At 48.1% G+C, this 15,742-nt stretch overlaps 1 protein-coding gene across 1 annotated transcript in view; it reads left to right on the top strand.

Moving 5' to 3' along the window:
- The window catches only part of LOC136538681 (protein DETOXIFICATION 40-like), a 30,267-nt gene extending 21,739 nt beyond the window's left edge, over positions 1 to 8,528 (top strand). Inside the window, exons 2-7 of the mRNA XM_066530643.1 lie at positions 456 to 1,087; positions 1,176 to 1,232; positions 1,332 to 1,570; positions 7,746 to 7,864; positions 7,958 to 8,044; positions 8,202 to 8,528. Coding sequence (XP_066386740.1) covers positions 456 to 1,087; positions 1,176 to 1,232; positions 1,332 to 1,570; positions 7,746 to 7,864; positions 7,958 to 8,044; positions 8,202 to 8,291 — 1,224 coding nt within the window. The 3' untranslated portion in view covers positions 8,292 to 8,528. The remainder of the gene's footprint in view (positions 1 to 455; positions 1,088 to 1,175; positions 1,233 to 1,331; positions 1,571 to 7,745; positions 7,865 to 7,957; positions 8,045 to 8,201) is intronic.
- Positions 8,529 to 15,742: the final 7,214 nt, after the last annotated feature.

The raw sequence follows: 15,742 nt of genomic DNA, 5'->3' as shown, positions 1-15,742 counted from the left end.
AAAAAATAAGGGTGAGCTATAAAGTTACAGATTTGATTGAGCTCTATAGCTGTCGCATAAAGTTTGCCTTTAGTTGAGCTCATATAAAAGAGTGGAGATTTTTAAGATACTCCAATGTAGAAAATGGACAAAAATCGTCCAATGTAAGGCAATTTATTTGTCAGCCGGAGCAAGACGGCGACAAGAGCCTAGATTTGTTTAAATTTAAATCAACGAATTGTTTTTTTACAAATAAAGTTTCTTTCAAAAAATTTACGAAAACAAAAGATTTTCCGGGCCTTTGCAATGCATAGATGGGCCTGCATCATTGTTGACTACTGGTCAGGTAAAGCCGTTCGCATGTATGGGCCTTATTCACAATATCATGAAATCGTCCCGAGTCTTCTGTTTTTGTCGCGAATCACGGTTCCACCAAAATGAAGAACCAGATGTTCATAATAGTTTGGTTGTCGCAGCTGGGCATGGGCAGCGCGGTGGAGACGCTCTGCGGGCAGGCCTACGGCGCCCAGAAGTACGACATGCTGGGCATCTACCTGCAACGCTCGGCCGTGCTCCTGTGCGCCACGGGCGTCCCGCTGGCCGTGCTCTACGCCTTCTCGGAGCCGATCCTGGTGTTCCTGGGGCAGTCGCCGGAGATCGCCCGCGCCGCGTCCATCTTCGTGTACGGCCTGATCCCGCAGATCTTCGCGTACGCCATCAACTTCCCGATCCAGAAGTTCATGCAGGCGCAGAGCATCGTGCTCCCGAGCGCCTACATCTCCACCGCCACGCTGGCGCTGCACCTGCTGCTCAGCTGGGTCGTCGTCTACAAGGCCGGCCTCGGCCTGCTGGGGGCCTCCCTGGTGCTCAGCCTCAGCTGGTGGCTCATCGTCGCCGCGCAGTTCGCGTACATCGTCATGAGCCCCAGGTGCCGACACACCTGGACCGGATTCACCTGCCAGGCCTTCTCGGGCTTGTGGGACTTCCTCAAGCTCTCCGCCGCGTCGGCCGTTATGCTCTGCCTTGAGACCTGGTACTTTCAGGTCCTGGTGCTCATCGCCGGCTTGCTCCCCAACCCTGAACTTGCATTGGATGCGCTGTCTGTATGGTGAGTAGTAGCGTAGTACGTTACCAGAAAATCATGTCAAATCAGAAACATTAATCTTGTTGTCTTGTTCGTGTTATCTGATCTGCAGCATGACTATTTCTGGGTGGGTGTTCATGATCTCAGTAGGGTTCAATGCTGCTGCCAGGTAGGTTCGCAACTCAACTACATACTACAGCTGCCAGGCTTAATTTATTACTGGTTTAATCTGTGTATGCTAACTGACTTCTGAATGATTGATTTCCAGCGTGAGAGTGAGCAATGAGCTCGGTGCCGGCCACCCAAAATCTGCCTGCTTCTCAGTGTGGGTAGTGACTGCGGTCTCCACACTGATATCTGTCATGCTTAGCATCGTGATCCTCTGCCTGCGCAACTACATCAGCTACTTGTTCACAGAGGGTGAGGTGGTGTCCAACGCGGTGGCGGATCTCTGCCCACTGCTTGCCATCACGCTCATTCTCAACGGCATCCAACCTGTTCTATCAGGTATAGATTTCAGAGACTCTCTCAATCTCTCATGTGAACCTGCTATATGCTACTAGCCTACTACGTACCAAATTAGTAAACGTAGCATCCAAAACCTGCTTTACCAATTGTTTGTGTTCATCATTAAGAAGCTTGAAGCTTTTCTAGTCATACCTATTGACATGCATGCATAGACCAGTTATTAATTATTAGGTCAGTGGGAATAATTTTGTTAGATAATCTACTGTTTCTGAACACACAGCAAGGGAAGGCGCCGCCCAAAAAGACTCCCTGCTATGGTACTATAGCCGCTGCAGAGGCAGGCGCCGAACGGCTCACCTGCCGCACTGTAGCCACAGCAGGGACAGGCGCAGAAGTCAGTCCTGCTGTGTTATCTAGTCACTGTAGCAGCATGGGAGCTGTACTAAGACTAGATGAATAGAGTTGTATATATAGTTTGCCACTGCAACTCAACAAAGAGAGTTCAGATTTACCACTCCTGTACAGAGCTCCGGGCAACGCTGCTTGTACTGTGTGTGCTCTATTCTTCCTTTTTTCTTCTACCTCTGACCATAGTGTGTGGTCGGACAATGTCTGTCGTGGTCGGCGAGACTGGTGAGTGGTCGACTCACCTAAGCCGGTGATCTAGTGGGCTAACAATTGATATCGGAGCCATAAAAACGCCATTGTTGGACTAACCGCTGGCGATGACGCAAGGTTCGAACATGGGCGACAGCAGTGGCACTGCTGTGGCTGCCCAACCACGACAGGAGGTCGTTGTTCGCACGGTGCGGGAGGTCAGCGACACCAGTTGACCGACGCTGATTCGCACCAACTATGCAGAGTGGTCGGTGACCATGAAGGTCAAGCTCAGAGCCCGACGGCTCTGGAATGCTGTTGACAAAGGCACCGACAATGAAGAAGATGACATGTCAGCGTTGGAGGCTATCCTTGCTGTTGTACCGGCGGAGTACAGGGAGCCATTGGGGGCGAAGAGCTCTGCTAAGGAGGCGTGGGAGGCTATTGCAGCGATGCGAATCGGTTCCGACCGCGCAAAGAAGGCGACGACCCAGCTTCTAAAGCAGGAGTACGCCAACCTTAAGTTCAAGGATGGTGAAACGGTGGAGGACTTCTCCCTCCGCCTGCAGACACTCATCAGCAAGCTGAAGAGCCACGACGTCACCATCGATGAAGAGAAGGCGGTCCCCAAGTACCTCCACTCCGTGCCGGCAAAGTACATCCATATCGCTCCACTCCGTGCCGGCAAAGTACATCAAGATCGCTCTCTCCATAGAGATGATGCTGGACTTGTCCACCCTCACCATCGAGGATGTGACAGGCCATCTGCGGGCGGTGGACGAGCGCCTGAAACAAGCGACAGCAACGAAGGACAGCGGCAAACTGCTGCTGACAGAGGAGGAGTGGGCTACTCGGAGGAACTCCGGGGTAGCCTCCTCCAGCCGCGGTGGAAATAACAAGCGCCGCGGCAAGGCTTCTTTGGAGAAGAAGAAACAGGTCGACCCCAATGTCTGCCGGCGCTGCGGGAAGACGGGCCATTGGGCACGGGAGTGCCTAATTCGCAAGCAGAAGAAGACGGATGAGGCTCATCTGGCGCAAGCTGATGATGATGATGATGAGGCCACTATCCTGATGGCGACGTTCTGTGCACTGCACGACGTTGAGGCAGAGGAGAAGGAAGAGGTGACGACGGTGGAAGGACCTGGGAAGGCCCTGAAGGCTGTCAACCTTGACGAACCGTGCTCCCAAATCCACCTCGAATGTGTGGGCGCTGACCAGGAGCAGCGGCGGTATCTGGACTCTGGTGGCAGCAACCACATGACGGGCTCCAAGGCAGCCTTCTCTGAGCTCGACGACGATGTTACCGGTACGGTAAAGTTTGGTGACGGCTCAAGGGCGCGGCACCATCATCTTCAGGTGCCAGAACGAAGAGCACCGCACGCTAACGGATGTATATTACATCCCGCAGTTGCGTTCAAGCATCATCAGCATTGGTCAGCTGGATGAGCGCGGTAGCAAGGTACTAATCAAGCACAGAGTCCTTAGGATCAGGGACTGGGAGCAGTGACTTCTTACCAAGGTGAAGAGGTCCCAGAACTAGTTGTACTTGCTTGACCTAAAGGTAAAGCAGCCGGTCTGCCTGGCGGCAAGGCACACCGAGGAACCGTGGCTGTGGCATGCTCGGTTCGGACATCTTAGCTTCGACGCGCTTGGTCAGCTGGAGAAGATGGTCCGAGGGCTATCCCACATCAAGCACGGAGGCGAGCTGTGTGACAGCTGCCTGGCCGGGAAGCAGAGGAGGCTATCATTCCCAAAGGCGGCCAAGTATCACGCGAAGGACGCTCTCAAGCTCGTCCACGGCGACCTCTGTGGGCCGATCACGCTAGCTACAAACGGTGGTCGGCGGTACTTCCTCCTGCTCGTGGATGATTGCAGTCGCTACATGTGGCTGCAACTCTTGACGAGCAAGGACGAAGTGGCGGCGGCGATCAAGAAGTTCAAGATGCGTGTGGAGGCCAAGAGCGGTAAGAAGCTCCATGTGCTGAGGACTGATCGCGGCGGCGAATTCACTTTGGTGGAGTTCGCTGCGTACTGCGCGGATCAGGGTGTGGTGCGACACCACACCGCACCGTACTCGCCACAACAGAATGGCGTGGTGGAGCGACGGAACCAGACGGTGGTCGGCATGGCTTGATCCATGATGAAGGCCAAAGGCATGCCAGCAAGGTTCTAGGGTGAGGCGGTGACCACGGCGGTGTTCATCCTCAACCGCGCTCCGACCAAGACCCTAACGGCTAAGACGCCGTTCGAAGCTTGGTATGGACGCAAGTCGAGCGTGTACTTCCTCCGGACATTCGGCTGCATCGGCCACGTCAGGAAGACGAAACCGGCCCTCACCAAGCTAGAGGACAGGAGCACACCGATAGTGTTCCTAGGCTACGTGGAGGGTACCAAGGCGTACTAGCTCTACGACCCATGCGGAGACAAGGTACTTGTCTCGCGTGATGTCATGCTCGACGAGAAGGCAGCTTGGGACTGGAACAATCCGAGCATGGGGGAAGCTGGTGGCTTCACCAACACCTTCATCGTCAAGCACCTGGTCATCCACGGTGGTGGAGACGCTGGGGAAGAGGTGTCGAGCACTCCGGGAGGGGTGCCGAGCACTCCAGCAATAGAGCCGAGCACTTCGAGAGAGATGCCGAGCACTTAGGGAGGAGTGCCGAGCACTCCTGGAGGGATGCCGAGCATGCCAGGAGTGGTGCCGGAAGGTTCTGCAGTGGTGGCGACCACTCCAGGATGGGTGCCGAGCACTCCCGTAGCAGAACCGAGGGGTCTTGCAATGGTGCCGATCACTGTAAGACGTGTGCCGAGCACTCCCGGAGGGGTGCAGACCACTCCAGGAGTGGTGACGGGCTGTCTAGGAGTAGTGTCGAGAACTACAACCAGGGTGCCGAGCACTCCAGGTGCTATGCCGAGCACTCCGGCGGAACAGGGAACTCCATCGATGTCGATCGAGTTCGCCTCACCTCCAAGTGACATCACCGAGTTCGTGGATGCCTTCCACAAAGGTGAGGAGATGCGGTTCCACAGGCTGGATGACATCGTCGATGGCATAGGGCCCTCAGGCCTGGCTGGTCGGCTGCTCAATGACCAAGAGCCGCTGCTCATCAGTGCAGAGGAACCACCCACATTTGCGCTGGCAGAGCATGATGGAAACTGGCGACGGGCAATGCTGGAGGAGATGAAGGCGATCGAGAAAAATGAGACTTGGGAGCTCATCGATCCACCTCCAGGATGTCGTCCGATCAGCCTGAAGTGGGTGTACAAGGTCAAGTAGGACAAGCTCAGCGCCATTGTCAAGCACAAGGCGCGCCTCGTTGCCCGAGGCTTTGTTCAGCACGAGGGCATCGACTTCGAAGAAGTCTTTGCACCACTAGCACGTATGGAGTCTGTTCGTTTGCTATTAGCCTTGGCAGCAGCAAAGGATTGGCGCGTCCATCACTTGGATGTTAAATCGGCCTTCCTCAACGGCGAGCTGACGGAGACGGTCTTCGTCCGGCAATCTCCATGTTTCGTCGTCAAGGGAGAGGAGCACAGGGTGCTCCGACTGCGCAAAGCACTCTACGGGCTGCGGCAGGCTCCATGAGCATGCAACACCAAGCTTGACGTCACGCTGGGCGAGTTTGGGTTCCAACAGTGCGCAACCAAGCACGCGCTCTACACGCGGTGATGGAGGAAGGAGGAGCTCGTCGGCGGCGTGTATGTGGATGACTTGATCATCACCGGCGCTCGTACGGAGGACATCAACAGCTTCAAGCGCAAGATGGCGGCTCGTTTCTGAATGAGCGGTCTTGGCGCACTCCTACTACCTCGACATCGAGGTGAGACAGGGAAAGAGAAACTCACACTCGGTCAAAGTTGTATGCCTCGATGCTGTTGGAGCGGAGCGGCATGGCTGAGTGCAAGCCATGTGTGACTCCGATGGAGGAGCGGCTAAAGCTGACGAAGGCCAGCATTGCGGCGAAGGTGGATGCAACACTCTTCTGGAGCATCGTTGGCGGTCTGCGCTACCTAGTCCACACAAGGCCAGACATTGTGTTCATCGTGGGCTACGTCAGTCGCTTCATGGAGGATCCCAGAGAGGATCACTAGGCTGCGGTGAAGTGGCTACTGCGCTACGTCAAGGGGATGGTGGATCAGTGGATCATCTTTCCCAAGACCGGCGGGAGTAGGCTGTAGCTCACTGTGTTCAGTGATGTAGACATGGCGGGAGACATCGACAGACGACGGAGCACCTCTAGAGTGCTCGTCTTCCTCGGGTCAGCTCTAATTTCATGGCTGTCACTGAAACAGAAGGTGGTGACGCTATCTACGTGCGAGGTAGAGTACATAGCGGTGGCCACAGCGGCGTGCCAAGTTGTGTGGCTACGTCGGCTGCTGGGCGAGCTGACCGGTGCGGAAGCTCACCCACCAGCACTGATGGTGGACAACTAGCCCGCCATCGCCCTCGTGAAGAATCCGGTTCTCCACGACCGGAGCAAGCACATCGACGTGAAGTTCCACTTCCTTAGGGACTGTGTCGATGAAGGGCATATCGTCATCGAGTTCATTGAAACTGGTCGGCAACTAGCAGACGTCCTCACCAAGCCGCTCGGACGTCTTCGACTCACGGAGATGAAGGAGATGATCGGCATGGAGGGGGTACAAGGGATAGCAGTAGGATTAGGAGAAGAATTGTTAGATAATCTACTGCTTTCTTGTATGAACACACAGCAAGGGAAGGCGATGCCGAAAAGGCTTCCTGTTGTGGTACTGTAGCCGCTACAAGGACAGGCACAGAAGTCAGTCCTACTGTGTTATCTAGTCACTGTAGCAGCATGGGAGCTGTACTAGGACTAGATGGATAGAGTTGTATATATAGTTTGCCACTGCAACTCAACAAAGAGAGTTCAGATTTGCCATCTCCTATACAGAGCTCCGGCCAACGCTGGTGCTTGTACTGTGTGTGTGCTCTGTTCTCTCTTTTTTCTTCTACCTCTGACCATAGTGTGTGGTCAGACAACGTCTGTCGTGCTCAGCCGTGGTCGACAAGACTGGTGAGTAGTCGACTCACCTGAGCCGGTGATCCAGTGGCTAACAAATTTATCCTCTAACTGACTGAGCAATCCATTCAGTATGAGGAACTTTAGATGTTTGCACTAGAATGGTTATTATCTCAGGCCACTACTTTTTGTCTGATGATGATAAAGCTTGAGATACATTTAAGTTTGAATTAGGGAATCAATGACTTACCAAATACTACCACGTCTCATGCAACCAATGAAAACGCCTATATGTCCTCGTTAAAAAAAAGAATTGACCTGTTCACATTTTACACTATATATAGTATATACAGACTCGTAAGCACTCCGAACAACTTTAGTGGGTGTCTGTCATGTCAATATTTAGGACGTGCAATGATCGATTCTCCTAGAAATCATGTGGTGGCTTGGTGCGTGGGCAAGTGCTTCCCATCTCTTTCCTTCTTAATTGAATGGGGAGAGCACAGCAAACTTACATCATGATCAGAAATAAATGGATGATACCTCGACTGATTATTTCTGATCATGACTTGTAGGAGTAGTTCGTTCTCCGTGTGATTTGAACATTTCTAACAAGCAAATATTTCACATAAAAGGTGTCGCTGTTGGGTGTGGGTGGCAACAATTCGTAGCCTACGTGAACATTGGCTGTTACTACATAGTTGGTGTTCCCCTCGGCGCCCTCCTCGGGTTCGTCTTCAAGCTCGGTGTAAAGGTAATGAGCTCAAATGCATAGTTAGTAATGTTTTTTTTTTTGTATAACGAATGATGATGAACTCTAATGACGTACTCATGCCTCTCCTGACAGGGTATTTGGGGTGGTATGATTGGAGGAACTTGCATGCAGACGGCTATTTTGTTGTGGGTCACCTTGAGAACTGATTGGAACAAAGAGGTAGGAATTCCTAAAACTTGCAGAATAAAAGATACATTTTCATTTTTACTTTTGTATCTAGGTTCAATCATGAATGCTAAGCTCTGTCGCACAGCTAGCTAACTGTGTGTTGTTGCTACTTGTTTCCGTTGTCTCTGTTTGGATAATTATGTTTCAGGTAGAGGAAGCACAGAAAAGGTTACACAAATGGGAGGATAAGAAGACGACGGAGGAACCCCTTCTTGCGGGGGGCGGCAATGGCAATTAATTTACTGGATGGATGGATATCCACATCAATCTCCGGCCGGCTTCGATCACCACCGTCACCGTCAAGATATGGACCCTGCCTGCAACTGTTTCTCCGGAGTGTTTAGATTTTTTTTTTTACCATAACAGTAACAGTGATATCGATCAAGCCGTGGAGAATTTGTATACGTCCCGACGTTAGATGAATGTACTCGTTCGTATCTCACAAATTTTGCAAAGCGGAAAAGGAAGATTTTGGTTACAGAACTGACGTGTCTTTTGAGTTAGAATTCCGCGCGAGCATACAAGTGGATTTTTTTTTACTTTTAAAAAAAAATCGCTTCTTTTTTTGGTTGCTACACCCGTGAGCTGAAGAAATTAATGTGCCCAGCAAACGACACAATATGCCGGCCATCCAAATCTGCAGCATGCATATATAGGCTCTCAAAATAAGGGAAATAAATGTCCATCAAAATTAGCAGCCACACGATCGAAATCTATATGTAGTTCAAGTTATATATTGAATCGAAGATACAAAATATGGCGATGCAGGACCATGGCATATGCCACACCAACAGGTCTGTTATAATATTTCTTGTACATCCAGAGATAGGCCCTAGTCGTTGTAGGTAGAATGAGCGATGGGCCTACGTACCTGTTAATGGCCAGAGATAGCAGGATGGCAGGCCCGTTATTAAGTCTATCTACCACAAGTCCACAACAAAAGACAATAATTCATAGATAGAAGTATCCCCTCTGTGTTAAAAAAAAAATACATATCTAGATCTAGTCTAAGTCAAACTATTATAAGTATAATTAAGTTTTATAAATAATAATCAACAATTATAATTATAAATATATATACTACGAAAATATATTCCATGATAAAATCAACTATACATATTTTATATCATAAATATTTGTATCTTCTTTTGTAAAAAGTTGGTGAAACTGAAGATTGTATGACCTAGTACTTCAGATAGAAGATTGTACTGATTTTGACCTATTGGACTTGAAATATCCACAATGTGAATTCAGTAGGGGCGCAAGCCCCTCCTGTACGTTTGTTCAAAAATATCCACGATGTGACTTGCATAAGAAAAATGAAGTGATGTGACGAGGAGTAGATCCTCAGAGAATAGTCAAAAAGTTGCACTCCTCACTTCTTTTAAAAAAAAAGCCGAAGACCAAAGTTATATAAAAAAATATCAACATTTATGATACAACTTAAGAATCATAAATTAATTATAAAATATATTTTTATAGTAAATCTAGTTAGAGACATAAATGTTAATATTCATTATAGATATGATAAAATTTAAACTAGTTTGACTTGCACGACGTTACATTTTTTTAAGTATAGAGGGAGTAGATATTGTGTGGTGGTTTGCTTTTCTGACTTCTGAGTCACTGAAAACACCCAGGGATGTAGTAACCAGCCGCTGTCTTAGCCGCCGTGCTAGGCTGCTAGGTAGTCAACCAGGCTCCTAGTAGTACAAAAAGAGCCAAGAGGCTCTGCATGCTGGAGTGGTGGCGCAGGATATGCTCTACAGAAAGAGCCAATGCCTCCATTCGCGGAGTACTATACTACTGCATTTGACAATGCACGGTACCTGAAAGAAATAAGGCAATCAAGGACGCGATTGGTGCAAAACATGTCGATTTGATGCCCTGTCAATGAATTGTCTCCTGCATGCGCGTCAGCGGAATCTGCTAGTCAATCTCAATCATGCTGCTCTCCAAATAATATATAGATATATTGTATAATAAGCCGATCGATGTGTCGTCGTCGTCGTCTCGCGTAAGAAAGTAGGAGAGGAGGAGAAAACAATGGCAAACAGGCAAAGAATTGCCATCTTCCGATGTGGATTGTGGAGTATTGGATTGGGACGTCGCGCTCGCGCGCGCGCGGCTTCAATTTGAAGACGCCGTGTGCCGCCGGGTGCGCAAGCAGCCTCCCCTCATCATCAGAAAAGGCTGAAGACGCCGTCGCCGCCGGCCGTGTCCGCAAGCGGCGCCAGAATTCATCATCAGAAAAGTTAAATTAAAAGATAAAAAGCGTGCGGCGGGTAGGCGCGCGGCTGCGCCACGTGAACAAACAAACGAAAATTTCAAAACAACCCACCCAGCGTATGATTGCGGCGGCAGCGCAGTGATGAACTGATGATCGTCGGAGTAGGCGGCGTCAATGCAGACTTTGACAGGCGGTAGAGCAAGTCTCTCTCTTTTTTGCGTCATCACTGACGGCACCGGCCGCTCGGTTGTTCCCTCCGAACCGGCTTCGTGTTCCTGGCAGCTCAACATCATGGTGGCGATCGACAGTGTAGAGTGTACGCCATCGGGTCCAGAGTTCCAACCATCCACCGTCCCTTCTATAAGTTTCACAACCAAGGCGCTGTCGTTTCTAATCAATAGCGTATTATAATTGCATCCTTCTTTTTTTTTCCGAGGAGTCAGACAATTTAAAATTTGACATATAGTTTAAAATATAATTCTCATCTTTTTTGGAGTTAGCCAATTTAAAATTTGATCAAAGATATATAAAAAATGCTAACGTTTATGGTACAAAATAAATATCATTAAGTAAATTATAAAATATATTATCATAATAAATCTAGTTAGAGACATAAATATTAAGTGAAAGACCGAACAAGTGATCAGAGGAGAGGGTGAGTGAGAGCCAATTCAAATTTCTTGACCGAAAAACTGGCCTCTGTCCCCAACAATCCACAAAGCGCTCTCGAAAGCCCAAAATCACAAGTCGAGGTCATACAAGCCAGCTGGAGACCGGATGACTCCAACTCATTCAAATAAGACAGCGGAAAGGTACAAGAAGCAACACAGCGGAGAACGCATTCGAGAAAAGCAAATCGCAATCGAAACCCAACTGGGTGTAGCCAAACTGGCCTGGCCGGTTTTTATGAACAGCAACCCGAGACAATCTCAAAAAAGGTGATTCTTACTCAAACCAACTCGGTTTCAAACCAAGTTTTGCACCGAGCTTTCTTAAGGAGTTGTGAAACTATTCCCAAAAGCCCAACTCCAAAAACTTCATGAATCAATGCAGCTCTAAGAAAATATCTCCAAGATTGGGCTTTTCTCAATTTTCCTCAAAAACTCAGATCTTCGTCCTCAATTAGTGAAAGGGGGAGATTGAAAGCTCTAGTTTGGTTTTAGTGAATTGATGAAACCCTAAGTGCTAACCTAGTTTATCAAATGACCATGAGATAGGTAGCACACTCCAAGTGGTGAAGCAAATGAAGATCATAGCATGACAATGATGATGCCATTGTGATGATCAAGTGCTTGGACTTGGAAAGAAGAAAGAGAAAAACAAAAAAGCTCAAGGCAAAGGTATAAACCATAGGAGCTATTTTGTTTTGGTGATCAAGACACTTAGAGAGTGTGATCACATTTAGGTTTGATAGCCGTACTATTAAGAGGGGTGAAACTTGTATCGGAATGCGGTTATCAAAGTGCCACTAGATGCTATAACTCATTGCATATGCATTTAGGATCTAGTGGAATGCTTACACCCTTGAAAATATTTGTGAAAATATGCTAACACATGTGCACAAGGTGATACACTTGATGGTTGGCACATTTGAACAAGGGTGAAGAAGTTAGAAATGAAAAGAAGTTAGACTCGTTGGTCACAAAGGTGACCGGACGCTGGTCTCAGCAGACCGACGCGTCCGGTCATTTGTTACAGCAGAGAAGCTGACGTCGGTCAATCAACCGGACACTGGGTCTTGAATGACCGGACGCTGGTGAGGTGTGTCCGGTTCTATTATCGGGCAGCACACAGAAGCTAGGGTTTCAGACCGGACGCTGGCAGAGTCCAGTCATGCTTGACCGGACACGTCCGGTGGGCATAAGGCGTTTCTGGAACCTTACTGAAAACGACCGGACGCTAGTGGCTCAGCGTTCGGTCAGTATTGTGCACAGTGTCCGGTCAACTCAAGTGATCATTGAAGTCGGGACACGTGGCTGTCGTTGGGCGACCGGACGCTGAGGTTGAGCGTCCGGTCAACTTGACCAGAGCGTCCGATCAGCCCGAGTTGTGCCCAGTGAAGGGATACAATGGCTCTATTTCGTGGGGACGTCTATTTAAGCCCCATGGCCGGTTGAAGCTCACATCTTTGACCATTTTTCATTGACATAGCAACCTTGTTTGCTTAGCCAAAGCCTTTCCACTCATCTCCATCATTAATTCGTCATCTTTGTGAGATTGGGAGAGAATCCAAGTGCATTGCTTAAGTGTTTACATCTAGAGGCACTTGGTGTTCGTGTTTCGCTGCGGATTTCGCTTGTTGCTCTTGGTGGTTGCCGCCACCTAGACGGCTTGGAGCAGCGAGGATCATTGAGCGGAGAGTGGTGATTGTCTCCGGCTCCGATCATGGTGATTGTGAGGGGTTCTTGACTTTTTATCGGCGGAGAGCCAAAAGGTACTCTAGTGGATTGCTCGTGGTTTGTGTGATCCTCATCTTGTGTTGGTTGTGCGGCACCCTATTTGAGGGTTTGGCGTGTGAAGCCAATTAGCGCGTGAACCTCCAAGTCAGTGAATCGCCACAACGAGGAGTAGCTTGCCGGCAAGCAAGTGAACCTCGGTAAAAATCATTGTGTTCATCATTTGATTCCGAGGTGATTGGTCTTCATTGTTATTCATCTTTGTGATTGATTGGTTCTTTTATCTACACGGCGATATAACCTCCTTGATCACTCTCCTTACATTACCATAAACTAGTTGTCAAGCTCTTTAGTGTAACTAGTTGTGAGAGCTTGCTTGCTTGGTTGGTGTGGCTCTTTAGTTAGTCTTTGAGAGCACACTAACATAGGGTAGTGTCATAGCTTTTGTGTGAATAGATTCTATCTAAACTAGAATTGTGGTAAGTGGCTTGCATTTTGAGTAGGCTAGCGCAACACTTGCTTCGTCTCATAATTGTCTAACCATTTTGTTAAGTGTTGTTGTAGAAATTTTTATTAGGCTATTCAACCCCTCTAGCTATTAGGACCTTTCACGGACGAGCGGGGCTGGCGGCGCGGCCGGTGCGGGACCGGGCCACCTCGGCGTTGTAGAGGCGTGTGCGGGCGGGCCACCATCGGAGATTTACGTACCGAGGAGAGAGGGGATGCTTTTTTGCGTATCGTTTCGGTCGGTAGGCAAAATGGATCGTGTGTCTGGATCAGCTGTTGAAGAATGTTTTTGGTAGGTAAAACCACTGTGGAAGACGTATTTTGGGTTTGTATCTTCTCGTTGAAGACGGTCTAAGGACGAGAGACTTGGAGCCTAGGAGGGAGAACCGGGGCAGCAGCAAAGCATGTGTTCAGCTTCCCTCCTTGGTCTCTCAACGTATACTAGTACTCCCTCCGTTCCTTTTTTTTTTGTCGCTCGGAAATTGTGCTGGTGAGAGATACATGCTTCCCAACCAACAGTTGATAAGGGACAGATGAGTACTTGCTAGCGGTAGAAACTGAATTTATTATTGTCACAAGCTGGGCAGAACGGACGGACGAATAAGCAACCATCCCATGCTAGCTACTCCTAGGTGCATGCATGTGACTGTATCCTAGTATGTAGGAGCATGATGATGTAACTGAAGCCACCAGAACCATGACGCTATGCCATGCTAGCTACTCCTAGACAGTGGTCGTTTTGATGGGTGGAAAGGAATATAAAATGACTTTGTTTTGTATAATAAATAAATAAACACAGGCAGCGGTTTGATGGTAATTGTGCGGCGAATCCTACCTCTCGTCTCTACGCCAGCCCTAAACCCTTGTCCCTTGCCTCGAGCTCCGGCCTACGATCGATGCTAATGCGTGCGGGTGTGGGTGTGGGTGTGGGCTCCCTACCCACACGAAGGAGAAAAAGAGAGAAAAAAACACTAGCCAAGCAAAAAAAAAAAAAAAAAAAGAACCAAAAGGGAGCAAGCCAGTTTTGTAGACTAAAGGATTAAATGATTTTAGTCTATTTTTAGTTCAAATGTTTGACTGTTTAGTCTAATTAAAATATAAATTTTAGTCTAACATGTTTTAGTCCATGGGAACCAAACACCCTCTTAAACTCAAATTCAAATTTGGGCTAGTTACATTGTGGACTTGAGACTCTCTTCTTTGACCGGACCCTGATTGGGCCGTCGGATCAACTGTCTGAGCTTGACGATGAATTGCCTTGAACTAGGGCGCTTAGGGAATTCTAGACGCTGAAAAGCCGAAACTCTGAGGGGGATTGAGTTCGCACCTGATAGAAGTCCTGATTTGACTGCATCTGCAAAGGACCTAGGCTTGGAGGAAGGTTCATTCTTCTTGATCACAGACCAAGATGTTGCTTCTTCTTTGTTGAAGTCTGCTAACTCCAAATCCAAGCGAGGCCCTCCGTTGCCTCAAAGATGGAAAAAGATAGTTAGCCCTTGTTTAGTTCCACCCTCACTTCTAAAAAGTTGCTACAGTATCTGTCACATCGAATGTTTATGGCCCGTGCATGGAGCATTAAATATAGACGAAAAGAAAAACTAATTGCACAGTTTGGTGGGAAATTGCGAGACGAACGTTTTGAGCCTAATTAGTCCATGTTTGAACACTATTTGCCAAATAAAAACGAACGTGCTACAGTAGCCCTAAAATCCAAATTTCTCCAACTAAACAAGGGCTTAATTCGATCGGAGTAGCAATCAATACTTGCTACACAGCCGAAGCTCGCAGCGGCTGCCTGTTCGGATATCATGGATTATTTACTGCTGGCTAGTTTGATGTGAGAGAAAAACACTATTTCTAACTGGAAATTTACGATCGTTTATGAGCAAGCGAACAGGCTGGTGTGGGCCGCTTGCTAGCTGCGAGCGGCACGTGGGACAAATAAAATAAAATAAAACGGCGTCCTGCTGCAAGCCTTTGCGTCACTGATGACGATGAGCGTCCTTTTGTTTCGGCCATCTCCTCAGAGCCAGTTTGGATGCCAAAAATTTTGGTAAAATGATACTGTAACATTTTCGTTGTTATTTAGTAATTAGTGTTCAATCATAGTCTAATTAGGCTTAAAAGATTCGTCTCGTGGATTTTGTCTAAACTGTGTAATTAGTTTTATTTTTTATTTATATTTAATGCTTTATGCATGCGTCCAAAGATTCGATGTGACAGAAAATCTTGAAAAATTTGGCATTTTAGGATGCAACTGGGCCTCAACCGAAACGGCGCTGTTTCATTTCGATTGACACGCTACCTACCACCACAGGCCACAGAGCACGCTGTCCGTTTCAAATTTGTACCGAGTCCTTTTAGCTCCGTGACAAAGTGAAACTCTTTTTTTCTTTTACCATACACCAAGTTTTTTATATATAAAAAAATACCTCAAACATCTACAACATCAAATTAGATACACTATATATGAAATATATTTGATAATACATTTTTATTTAATATTGTATATATTATTTTTTTTCGAAAGATCCGTTACCGGCTTTCATTGATAAG

This window comes from Miscanthus floridulus, chromosome 2, assembly GCF_019320115.1.
Source record: "Miscanthus floridulus cultivar M001 chromosome 2, ASM1932011v1, whole genome shotgun sequence".
Classification (NCBI taxonomy): domain Eukaryota; kingdom Viridiplantae; phylum Streptophyta; class Magnoliopsida; order Poales; family Poaceae; genus Miscanthus; species Miscanthus floridulus.
Note: the sequence above shows the minus strand (reverse complement) of the source record. Positions and strands in the feature narration are given on the sequence as shown.